This window comes from Solanum pennellii, chromosome 7 (genome assembly GCF_001406875.1).
Source record: "Solanum pennellii chromosome 7, SPENNV200".
NCBI lineage: Eukaryota > Viridiplantae > Streptophyta > Magnoliopsida > Solanales > Solanaceae > Solanum > Solanum pennellii.
This window is the reverse complement of record NC_028643.1, coordinates 51713764-51727702: the sequence shown is the minus strand read 5'-3', so window position 1 is coordinate 51727702 and position 13939 is coordinate 51713764. Positions and strand designations below refer to the sequence as shown.

The window sequence follows — 13939 nt, the reverse complement described above, 5'->3', positions numbered from 1 at the left end:
TGCCTTAATATAGTTATGTTGATAGGTTAATGATTTTCCTTAGTATTATTTCATGCCGTTCCAGCCAATCAATCCCTAAGACGACTATTCACACAAGAAGGATATTATTACGGCGTTGGATTTCAAGGATATCATAACCTTACAACTATGTTGAAGGCTCCATATAAAGGATCTTCTTAGCAACATTCAAGGTCACATATCATTCATACATACAAGACTAAAACGATCTAGCATCATAATTCAAGAAGTCATTTTTTCATTATGCATGTATCAAGTAACGGACACAAGTACACTAAAACAAGACACAACATACTTCACATATAACATATAGCACAACTTTTAAGTAACACATAAGAACAACCAAGTCAACTTTTGGTCACCATATACACTAATATAGGATCATCAACATAACCATCACAAGACTCATATAGTAAATTAGGAAGAATCACACATCCACTTTAAGACTATACACATAAGGACATAGCCATAGTCTAGCATGATCATCTAATGTCAATAGAAGAACACATACTTTCACATTACTCACAAGTAGATAAATATGATCTTACTCCTCATAAACCACAACACAAATCATCATAATATAACAATTAATACCGACAAGGCGATGATAATTATAATACTTAAAATAACATCGACGAGGTCACATGATATACAAGTAAAACACATAGCAACGCCACCTGTATAGACCATACCATTCACAACATAATTCAATACCTAATTTACATAAGATAAAGAGAATTACGGAAGCGTACATCCAATCCATTCTCACAATTTCAATCAATCTCTAAATCATCCAATACAATACGAAAAGTCCCTTACCCATGGTCATGATCATAAATTCAATATAAAAATCATAATAATCAATGAAAAAAATCAATACAATATATGTTTATGAATATAAGAAAAACTATACATCAATCTAGTACAATTATTACATCTTTCAATAGTCGAAGGAAAACTACACTAGAATTCATAAGCATTGAACATGATCATAACACCCATAATATAGCCAATTGGAAGAGTTTAGGTTTTGCATCGGTTCATGAATATTTTATATGAAAATCATCAAATTAAGATCATTTCAATCAATATTAAATTATTCAAAGCATTTAACGCAAGAACCAATGGCAAGATCACAAGTTAGAAATCTTTCTTTTGAGAATGTCTTTGAAAATCTCTTTGACGATTGGATCCTCTATGATTGAAGTTTCAAGGATGAAAAAACATACCCTTACAGATGCTTATCCACGAAAAATGAGAGAAATTTGTGGAGAAATCAACCTTCAAGCTTCAATGGACTTCTAGAAAGGTCCTTAGAGGTTATGGTTTAGATTTTAGAATAATGAATTCATCTAGGTAGTTAGGACTTATAAGCCCATCTAAAATATCTAGAATACCCTAAGGAAAGCTCTCATACATTTTTATGGATGTGGGGTGAAATTAACACTTCACCTCTTACATTTAATACTAAGATGCAGGTTACAAACTCAACTTACGATTGCCCATCGACGGGTCGTAGGATCACAAACAGACCATCCAGGCTGCCTGTCGATTATGACAGAGGCAGGACTTTGGGAGCTTAATATCCCTAGGAAAAGTCTTTACCCATGACCACCATCGATGGGGCGTCGACCAACGTTCTGGTTGTTGATTGCCTCGGTGTTCTAGGCTTGTCTGGACAGGCTTACGCTATTGTGAAGGGTCCTTCCTCAAGGACCCTTTGTTGGTCCTAGGGGATATTTTCTCGGATGTTTACACATGAATATGCTCGTAAATAAGTTTAGGACCTCTCACATCAATATCATTGAAAATAAAGACATAAAACTCAATGAATCATGCTAAGACACACAAGGTCATTTCAAGGAAAACCTAATGAACGTTCATGGACGTTTGACCTCTAAACATCATGAAACATAAAAAACTACAAATTAAAAATATTATTACTTATATTAGAACCTCGTAAACTCATTATACACACATAATCACATAAGTAAACATAAGGCATATAGGTGACTTGGTTGTCGAATGTCTTGGTCGTCACTTTTAGAACAAAAATACTCAAGAAACTGATTTGAAAAATAAAAATAGAGTGAACTTATAAATTCCTTGTGTATATTAATCTGCAGAAAGTCTGAATTTATACAAGGAAAAAACATAAACAATAAAACTAAAATAAGAACATGTGGCACTAACTACCATAAAAGGGGGTCAATAACTTTAGAAAGTTGAGCAACAAAAGTTGACTAAGTCTAGCTAGAAAATAGGAAGCACTAAATCGAAATAAGTAAACAAAAGTAAAAATAATAATAAGATGAAAAAATGCCAGTTGTCTAACACTCCTCCTTTGCATTTTTTTGGCAAAGACCAATTCTTTGCCTCAAATCTTCAAACCTTTCCTTTGGCAATGACTTGGTGAAAATGTCAACTAGCTGGTTCTCAGATGAACAATGAACAAGCAACACTTCATTAGATTGTCTGACTTCTCTAATAAAATGAAACTTGATCTTGATATGTTTAGTTCGACCATGAAACACTAGATTTTTTTAGATTGAAACTGCTGAACTGTTGTCACACATGATCTTGGTAGCTACTGTTTGTTCATCGCCTAAGTCCTTCATCATCTTCCTTAGCCAGATTACTTGATTCACAGCAGCTGCAGAAGCTATTAACTCAGCTTCTACTGTGTATTGAGTTGTAGTTTCTTGTTTTCTAGAGCTCCAACTAATACAACTTGTCCCCAAATAGAAAAGATATCCAGATGTGCTTCGAGATCATCAACTCCACCACCCCAATCACTATCAGAGTACCCGATCAGGTTCATAGTTACTTCAGCAGATGTTGGGAAAAAAATTCCAAGCAATCTAGTTCCTTTAATATACCTTATTAACTCTTTTAGCAGCTGTGAGGTGTGTGTCTCTAGGCGATGCATGAAACTAGAGAGCAAACTAACAACAAATAGAATGTCAGGCCTGCTTGCGGTTAGATATAGAAAACTGCCAATTAACCTTCTATACATACTATCATCCACTTTTTCGGAATCCCCATCCTTGCCAAGCTTCACACCAGTAGATATTGGAGTACTCACAGGTTTGCAGTCTTGCATTTTGAACCTGTTTAAACTATCCGAAAGCTATTTCTGCTGGCTTATGAAAATTCCATCACTGGACTGTAACACTTCCATGCCGAGAAAGTACTTCATGACTCCAAGATCATTCATTTCAAAGATTTGCTCCATTTCTTCCTTGAACCTTTGGATTAGTTCAATTTTGCTTCGTGTCACAATCATGTCATCCACATAAATTGAGACAATTAAGGACTCACCTGCAACATTGACTTTCACATACAAAGTATCTTCACTTTGACTTCTACTAAAGCCAAATTGGATGAGATAATTGTCCATCCTCTTATACCATACCCTTGGGGATTGGATGAGAAACAATGAGGTTGCTCTACATAGATCTTTTCAGCAAGCAAACCATTCAAGAAAGCCGATTTGACATCAAGTTGATGAATCTGCCAGGAACTATGAGATGCTAATGCAAGAATAACCATGATTCTGTCATACCTTTTTACATGAGCAAATGTTTCCTGGTAATCCACACCATATTGTTGTGCGTATCCTTTCACCACCAATTTAGCCTTATGTTTGCAAATTTTTCCATCAAGATTGAGTTTTGTCTTGAAAAATTCATTTTACACCAATTACCTTGCGACTTCTAGGTCTGTCAACAAGCTGCCAGGTTCCATTCTTCTCGATCATGTCAAGTTCTTCTTGCATAGCTATCCTACATGCCTGAGAGTCTTCTGTTTCAGCATTGCTTGATGGTTCAGAGCTAACAGAGTTACACTGTTGATATACATCTTTTAAGGATCGAGTTCCCCTCACTGGTACATCATCCACTAGTTCATCTTCTGAAAGTTGAGGCTGCTCTATTGAAAATGAATCAGAATAAGAGGTCTTTTGATTTTTCCAATCCCAACCAGCTGCTTCATCAAACTTCATTTCTCAGCTAAGAATTAGTTGGTCTGATTTCAAACAGAAAATCCTGTAACCTTTTGATGAATTATAGCCCATAAATATGCCTTTATGAGCCTTATTATCCAGCTTACTCCTTTTTGTTTCTAGAACTAGATAATAACATATACACCCAATGTTTCTGAGATGGTGTTTTGATGGTTTGTTTCCACACCAAGCTTCATAGGGAGTCATGTCTTGCAAGGCCTTATCAGGCAATCTATTCAACAAATATACAGAGGTATTGACTGCCTCAGCCAAAAACTGATTTGGGATATTTCTTTCGAGCAAAAGACATCTGGCCATCTCCATTGCTGTCCTGTTCTTCCTTTCAGATACACTATTTTGTTGTGGAGTGTATGGTAATGTAAATTGGCGTTCAATACCTGTGTTATTACAAAACTCCACAAATTGAGAAGAAGTGTATTCTCCTGCATTGTCAGACCTTAAAGACTTAATACTAAGATTACATTGATTTTCTACTAAAGCTTTAAATTTTTTACAAACATCAAAGACTTCACTCTTCAGTCTTATGAAATAAACCCAACAAATTCTGGTGTAGTCATCAATAAAGAGGAGAGACTATCTGTTAGCACTCAGCAAATCTGTTTTGATTGAGCCACAAACATTCGTATGAATGAGCTGAAGTTTATGGTTAGCTCTTCGTACTTGATTTTCTTGAAATGGCAATTTTTTTTGCTTTCCCTGTTAGAAAGTTTCACAAACATGAGCATTAATAGAAATTCAGGCATATTTTCCACTAACTCCTTTTTTTTCATCTCGGCGATGCTTCTCAGATTGAAGTGACCAAACCTTTTGTGCCATAGGTTTGTACATGTTTGTGAAGTAATACTGTAAGCCTGGTCAATTATTTTCTCCCAATCAACTGAAAACATTCTGTTGCTCATCTTGACATATAATAACTACTCCAGCAGGGTCAGAAACAACACATTCACTATTCTTAAAATGCAGAGAATAATTATTTTCAAGCATTTGTCCAACACTCAACAAATTTTGACTCATATCAGGTGTGTACAAAACATCAGAAATAGTTTTGATACTTGATATTGTTGAGATAGACATTGTACCTCTGCCTTTCCCTTCTACTGCCTCACCGTTTCCCACTTTTACTTTAGATTTGTAAGTATCATCTAGGAATTTGATCAGTTCAACATTATTGCAAAGTGATGTGTGCAACCATTGTCAAGAAGCCATGAAGAGGATTCACTAATTGAAAAGTATGAAACTGCAAATAGTTTCTCTTCATGTGCATCGTTAGATTATGCTACTTGTGCTTGCAAAGCACCAAAGGCCTTTTCTCTTGATTTGCAGTCCTTGGATACGTGACTCGTCTGCTTAAAGTTGCCACATATAGCATCGACTCTCCACCAACAATACTTCTCCATATGTGTATTTCTTTTACAATGTTTGCAAGAATAGAACTTCTGCTTTACATCTCCACTATTATTTCCTCCATCATGTTTTCCCTTATTATTTTGGTGGAATTGTTGCTTTCCTTTTTGATTTTGTAAAGAGAAAGCTCCTTCAATGAACTTTTCCCATCTCGTAGTCCTCCTTTGCTGTTGTGCTTGAAGAGCACTCATTAGTTCACCTAATGGAAGTTTGCTCAGGTCCTTAGATTCTTCAAGAGAGGAAATCATAGATTCAAATCTCTCAGGAAGAGTCACAAGAACTTTCTCCACAATTCGTTTGTTTGTAAATTCTTCACCAAAAAGTCTAATGTTATTAATAATTAAGGATATTCGATTAGCATACTTACTGATAGTTTCATCCTCCTGCATATTCAAGGACTCAAACTCTCTTTTTAGGTTCAACACTTGTATTTGACATGTTCTATCGCTGCCTTGATATTCCTCTTTCAACCTATCCCAAGCCTCTTTTGCAGTTTTGCAAGCCATGATTTTGTATAACACAGTATCTGCCACAGCATTCTGCATAAGCGGCTTGGCTTTAGATTTCTTTGCCTTCTCTTCATTGTTGGATTTGATCTGAGCCAAGGTGGGATCTTTTGGTAGAGCAGCAAGTGTTTATCTTCCGTCACAGTTTCCCAATGTTCATAGGCTTCCAAAAAAGCTTGCATCTTCACAGACCAGATTTGGTAATTTTCACCAGTGAAAGTGAATGGTGGATTTAAAGGTAGGTTGTTGGATGCAATTTGTGTTGTAGGTTAAAACTCCTTTTTTGTCCTGTAAGATCAACTAGAGGCTCTGATGCCACTGTTTGAACAAAAATACTCACGAAACTGATTTGAAAAAATAAAAATAGAGTGAACTTATGCAATTCCTTGTGTATATTAATATTCAAAAAGTTTGAATTAATACAAGGAAAAAACATAAACATTAAATCTAAAATAAGAATATGTGCCACTAACTACCATAAAAGGGGGCCATTAACAACCATAATGGGGCCACTAACTTTAGAAAGTTGAGCAACTAAAGTTTACTAAGTCTAGCTAGAAAACAGGAAGCACTAAATTGAAATAAGTAAAAAACAGTAAAAACAATAATAAGTTGAAAAAAATCAAATTGTCTAACAGTCCCTTGACATTTTACTTCTAATTCACTTAAATATTTAGACACTTCCTCATTGCAAAATTATAAACAATTTTAGCACCTTAAACCCTGATGAAAAAACATGTTAGTCTCTAGTTTCTCGTAAGTCGTTTTAGAGTTATTACAATAGGTTGTCTTCGAATAATCTCTTATGGCCTGAACATCATCTATAGCCTCATAGATAATCTCGGGACCAAGGAATGAGGACTCACCAACCTCAAACCATCCAACTGGAGACCTATATCTTCTACCATAAAGAGCTTAAAAAGGTGCCATGTAGATAATCGAATGGTAACAATAGTTGTAGGAGAACTAAATCAATGGTAATTAATCATCCCAACTTCCCTTAAAATCAATAACACAGGCTCTTACCAAATATTCTAGGGTATGTATTGTACGTTCCTCTTGCCCATCTATATGAGGATAAAAAAAGTGGTGTGAAGTTTCACTTGAGTATCTAAACCTTTTTTTGAAAAGCTTTCAGAAAATAAGAAGTGAATTGGGAAGCTCTATCCGAAATTATGGACAACGTAATCCCATGAAGACTCAACATCTCATTAATGTAGATCCTTACATACTCTTCGGTCGTATATGTAGACTTAACAGGGATAAAGTGGGTAGACTTGTTCATCCTATCAACAATAACCCATATTTAACCGTTCCACTTCGAAGTAGGAACATCTATGATTTGGGTTAAACCACCCTATTGTAGATGCTCGGATTTAACTTGTGGGAAATTTGGACACTTTGTAACAAACTCCACTATGTACCTTTAAAACTGTCCTTACAATAGAATTTCCGAAGGACATGATACATTTTTTTGGCACTTGGATGAATAGAATAAGGGGAACCATCGAATTCTTCTAGAATTCAATTTCTCAAATCCTCAACATCCGGTACGCATAATGTCCCTTGGAATCTAAGAACACCCTCCCCCTTTGGGAGAATGACTCATTGAGCTTACCAAGTACCGATTCCTTCAATTCCATCAATATAGGATAAATATGTTGCGTAAATTTAACCTCTACCACTAATGATGACTCAAATTTATGATGGACCATGAGACACCCCTTGGAAAATCTTCTAATCGTACACCGAAATGAGCCAACCTATGAACATATTTCACTAGTTCTTTCTTCTCTTCTTACAGATGAGACACACTACCCATAGTCATACTATTCAGAGAATCCGCACCTACATTAGCCTTGTCAAGGTGGTAGAGGACACTCATTTCGTAGTCCTTCAAAAGTTCTAACCATCTTCTCTGTCAGAAATTCAACTCCTTTTGTGTAAACACTATTAAAGACTCTTATGGTCAGTAAAAATATCAACATTGACACAATACAAGTAATATCTCCATATCCGCAAGGAAAAAACTACGGCCGCTAACTCAATGTCATGAGGTTGATAATTCTTCAGATAAACATTGAGTTACCTAGAGGCATAGGCTATTACTTTGCCATGCTGGATGAGGAAACATCCCAAGCCCACTCGGGAAGCGTCTTAATACACCACAAGGCCTTCATTACCCTACTGTAAGGTCAAAATCGGAGTGGAAGTAACCTTATCTTTGAACTCTTGAAAACCTTTTTCTCAAGCTTCTGACCACGCAAACTTCACCTTTTTTTGAGTCAAAGTTGTCAAAGGAGAGGCAATTGAAGCAAATCCGTCAAAAACCTTCTATGGTACCCATCTAGACCCAAGAAACTTTTTAAGTCGGTGGGAGTCAAAGGTCTAGGTCAATTTCATACCACGTCTGTCTTCTTCGGATCGACCTCTACACCCTCACCAGAGATAACACGTTCAAGAAAAGCAACTGATCTGAACAAAAATTCACACTTACTAAATTTGGCATAAACTTAATGTTCTTTGAGAACTTGCAAGGCCAACATCAACTGACTCTCATGCTCTTTTTCGGTCTTGGATTATATTGAAATATAATAAATTAACACAATCACAAAAGAATTGAAGTAATCTCACAAAACTCTATTCATTATGTCCATAAATGTTGTCGGGAATTTGTTAACCCAAAATACATCCCTAGAAATTCATAGTGACCATATCTAGTTCCGAAAGATGTTTTGGGAATGTCTTCTCCTCTCACCCTAAGTTGATGGTATCCCGACCTTAAGTCAATGTTTGAAAAGTAACTAGAACCTTGGAGTTGATCGAATAGATTATCAATCTGAGGGAGAGGATACTTGTTCTTTATGGTGACTTTATTGAGTTGATGATAATTAATACACATCCTAAGGGACCCATCCTTCTTCTTCAAAAAACGACCAGACTACCCCATGGAGAAATACTAGGTTTACTTAAACCCTTGTCTAGTAAATCATAGAGTTGGAGCTTCTACTCTTCCAATTCAGCTGGAGCCATCCGACATGGAGGAATTCAAATAGAATTCGTATCTGGTAACAAGTCAATGTCAAAAACAATTTCCCGTTCGGGAGGAACACCAGAAAGGTCATCGCATACAACCTTCGGCAATTCCCTCACTACGGGGACTAACTCAATAGGAGGAGTATAACATTTTAGATTTTTAGCCCTCACTACATGGTATAGACAACCCTTGTCTATCATCGTACAAGCCTTCAAGCAAAAAATGATTTGATTCCTTGGCATAAAATTTCCCCCCTTTCACTCTAAAATGGGTTCAATTGGAAATCGAAACTTCACTACACTCGTTAAAAAATCTATGGATGGAAAACAAGTATGGAGCCAATCCATACTCAAAATGATATCAAAATCAAACATGTCAAGTTCTACAAGACAACAAGAGTAACTCTATTGGGCAACATTACAGGACATTCCCTATAGACTCTTTTTCCAACTACGAAGGTACCAATTGGAGTAAAAACCGAAAAGGGTCTAATCAAAACATTGGGAAGTATATCAAATTTCCTAGCTATTAAAGGTTTAACAAAATAAAGTGTAGCATCTGAAATAAGGAAAACATAAACATTATTAGAGATGACTTGTAACATACCACTTACTATATCAGGAGAGCTCTCCTGTTCACCCATGTCCTTAAGTGCATAAAAATGGTTCCATTTTGGAGCTTCGGTTCTAGGACATCTTGATTGGACTTGGCTATTCCCTTTTCCTGCACTCTTCACACTTGGAAAATCTTTCATCATATGAACACTTCTGCCACAACCATAGAAACTATTTGTTCCAACAAGGCATTTACCCACATGTTTCTTACCACAGTTTCCACAAGTTGGTCTTTCTCTTGGAGAATCAACATTTTTCCCCTTCTGAGATTTAGGGTTAGACACCCTACGATTTTGAGTCTTGGAGAAATTTTAAGGAACTTGGTTTGAAAATCTCTTCTTGAACTTTGGCTTGTCTTTAATGTCAAGCTTACACTTAGAAGAACCACTTTCAAGGTAGCTTATCTATTCTTCTTCCTTAGACGACTCTCCTCTAATTGTTTTGCATGAACCATCAACCTAGAAAGATCCATGTTGTCATGAAGCATAGTTGCACAATATTCTTCTTCGATATCTTCAGACACGCCTGTTACTTAACTACTCATTTCATCCATATCATTCGAAACCGAAGGGTAAGCATATTTGTACAATTCATTGATTATTAAGGTGTATTCTTTAACACTCATACCTTCTTTACGAAGGCTGATTAACTCCTTTACCTTAGCTTCCCATTTCTCCCTTGTATAAAACCTATCAACTGAGACCTTCTTAATTCTTTCATTTTTACTTAAGGGAACAATAGCCTTAATTGACATTAGACCATGTGACCTAAACATGGAATTCGGTGTCATGAAACCCCACAGCGAAAGAAGGTGGTCTACTTGCCAAGGTAGAACTAAAACATGAACATAGCATTTTAGGTAGATTCACTAGCTAGTATTCCTATGGAGGCAAGATAGTTCAAGAACTAGGATATATATTACAGACCCATAGTTCAACATTACATGGAAGCCTCTATCTCATGAGAGTCATTGTGAACCAACATTCCAACTTGAGAAAGGACACCTCTCATATCTAGTTCATTGGTTCTAAGCTAAAGACCCTTTTTGAATTGCCTTTACATTATCATTAATCATTAATCTTATCATAGGCAATAGGAGATTAACTCCTTGAATAAACATGATCATTAACTCATTAGGTTTAGGATGAGAATTTTCTTTCATCAAAACACTTCATTAGTGAGATTAACATATCATAGTCATAGTATGTAAGGCATACAAGAGACATCATCAACCTTGCAATATCATATCCTTAACATGATTCCACATATTACATATTCATATCCCATCACATATGCATAGCAACATCATAAATACTTCAATTGCATTACAACATCAATTATAGGACAACATCAACATAATAGAGTAGTCATGACTTTTGAAGACTTACTTATTGATTCCAAGAATCTTAATCGAGAACTTACACTCAATTTATAACAATCATCAAATAATATAGATAAATGCTCAGTAACATAACAAATGACAACAACTTTAGTCATACACAAGACCAATTAATTGTTACGGTGAAGGGAAAGGGTTCATTCATGAGTTCATTAAAGTTGTAGTCCCAATCCCCTAATTTACCTTAAATTAAGTTATACATATAACATAATCAAATCAATTGTTTATGGAAAGAACGTGTTTCACACGAAAACCAAATATACCATATCAATTATTCATCCATATATACTTAATTATACATAGAAAATATCATAGGTTCTCATCCTTAGTCATAAATCTATAGTTTGGAAGAAAACCCACTTAAAAAGTAAGAACCCTAGGAATTTGAATTGTTATAAATCGTCTTCCGAAGGACCTCTTGGTGAAATAAATCTCATTAGTGAAGAACACATACCTTATTGATAATTATTCAATGGATTTTTAATAAATACCTTAGAGTCTCCGTCTTCTTCCTTGAGCTTTTCTTGTTCTTCAATGGTGGTTGAATACATCGAGATTTTTGAGATAGATGATAGGGATTTTTTAATTTTGATTTAGAGTGAATGAAAGTTGTTTAAAACTAACCTCAAACCATTATAAAATCATCTTCTAACATGCCCAAACTACGCCTCACTTAAATGAGTCTTTTTCAGAAGTTGTATTTACTTAAAAACTACGCGGATGAATTTGGTATGTGGTTGCACGTCACGGGGGCTATTCCAATTCTTTTTTTGAATAATTCGATCAAGGAAGCGTCACGCTCCGAGCTACCTCCGAGGCGCGGACACGGAACCTAGGACCATAAGTGATCCCAAGCTAACCCTACTGGCATGATCATGAGCACACTAAAGATAATAAACTGAATGCGAAAGCTAAATCACAACTTATACTTAAAAGAGGGGGATTAACCATATTATATAATTGAGATAAATGAAATACTGATGAGAAGTTATTAACTCAATACTAAGCAGAAAGTAACTATGCCTGAAAATAGTCTCTAAACTGACTAGAATTGTTGGGAGAGACCCCAACTAAGACTAGAAAAACTAAAAATAAAATACTAAATATTGAAAAGAAACTCATGACTGTTTTCCTCGGAGAATGAGCACTCACCACTAAATCTGTTGAACTGGAGATCATAGATCGATCTAAGTGTGATCTGAATGCTTAGAACCTGAACCTTCATAACGAGAAGATGTAGCAAACATATGCGTCCAGTACTTGAAAATACTAAGCATGTAGTATAGAATAATGCAGAAATAAACATAAATGAACAAGCACAAAATAAAGTATAATAATAAGAACATGATATACTTAATTCTGATGTAGCTTGATACAATGGCCAATTTATAACATGTTAAAACTGAATACTGAATATACTGATAAACGGTAAATGCAGAGAGCCTGACTGAACTATGGGAGCCACTAATAATCGGTAATAAAACCACATGATCTACATGTGTAGTCCGATATATACGCCACAACGAGATGACCAATGTACCCTGCCAAAGGTATAAAGGCATGCTGGCCTGATCAATAAACTGATTACCCATAGAGAGGAATTACAACTTACATGGCTAGTAATTCTAGGACTAATTGGGTACGCTTAACGCTAGTCCAACTCCGTATTATGCTACTCCTAATGAATTATGTAAATTTTAACGCTAGACCAACTCCGTATTATGCTACTCCTAATGAATTATGTAAATTTATTGATTATGACTGACTTTTTGTAAATAATGGATAGCTCGAAACTGAACATGCAAACTGAGAATGAAACATTTAATATGATAATGATGTATTCAAAACTGAAGCATGTTTAATTGTATAACTTAAATACCTGACCTAGCATCTGTAATTGAATAACTAAGGAAGTACAAAGCTATGGTTCTGAAATTCTTGCGACAATCTAAGTAATAATATGATAATATGATTTGGAACATATATTTTAACAAAATCATGAAGTTCTGCTGAAATTCTATGAACCCTAGGTTTAATCATGATAAAAGAATAAAGAACTAACTGAAAACTAGGGATCCAATGGGTTAAAGAAAACCACTAGTGAAATCCCACATACCTGGCGATGAGATTCACAGAGAAACACTTAAATTTCGTGGCTTGAACTACTCGAAACTTGCTTCATTATTAAACTAGGGTTCTTGAGTTTTTTCTTCTTTCCTTCTTCTAATTTTCTAACTTTAAATTTATATTTTGACTTAGATAAGTTCTTTTTATATTTCTAAGGTTAAAGTGACTAAAATCTGATGATTTAGGGCCAAAAAGAGGTATCTTATGGTTCCAAAAAGTGGGAAAAGACCAAAAGACCACTGGGTTAGTTGTTGTCGAACCAACCGACGACCAGGACTGACGGTCTGTTGTTTGGTCCGTAGGTTGGGTCTATTCGACACGCCTTTACTAAAACAGCCATCACTTTTTAATCAGAGGTCTGATTTTAGCAAGGTCAGTGGCTATGGAAATCTAACTCAGTTATCTATATGTGGGTAGGTCATGACACACGTAATTTATTTTGTGCGAAGAGTTATGACCATTTGGAGTGGACCCAACTGCATTGCCCCCTAAACTGTCTGCGAATTTCAACCTATGGTCTGACCTACGGACCGTAGGTCCACCTACAAACCTTTCTAGTTATCCGTGACACTTATCAAAGAGTGGGTAAATAAGGTATCGATTGACGGTCACGGACTACGGACCGTGGGTCCTCCGTCGATCATGACTCCATCAAATTTTCATGGGCTGAGATTTTTGGGATTTCTTATCCTATTGATAAATGTGGATGACGGATCGTGGGTCGGACTACGGTCTGTCGATGGCCCCGTTGGTTGCACCTGCAAATTTTTTTGAAAAGATGGTTTTTGGTATTTATTGGATATGGATTGT

The 13939-nt window shown here is 35.8% G+C and overlaps 1 protein-coding gene across 1 annotated transcript; it reads right to left on the bottom strand.

Moving 5' to 3' along the window:
* Positions 1-2695: 2695 nt before the first annotated feature.
* LOC107025071 (uncharacterized mitochondrial protein AtMg00810-like) lies at positions 2696-3121 on the bottom strand. The gene has a single exon (XM_015225938.1). The coding sequence runs from the start codon at positions 3119-3121 to the stop codon at positions 2696-2698; it is 426 nt and encodes a 141-aa protein (XP_015081424.1).
* Positions 3122-13939: the final 10818 nt, after the last annotated feature.

Bases quoted from the DNA above. Each gene is read 5' to 3' on its own strand.
- LOC107025071 (XM_015225938.1), bottom strand. From the start codon at position 3,121: ATGCAAGACTGCAAACCTGTGAGTACTCCAATATCTACTGGTGTGAAG.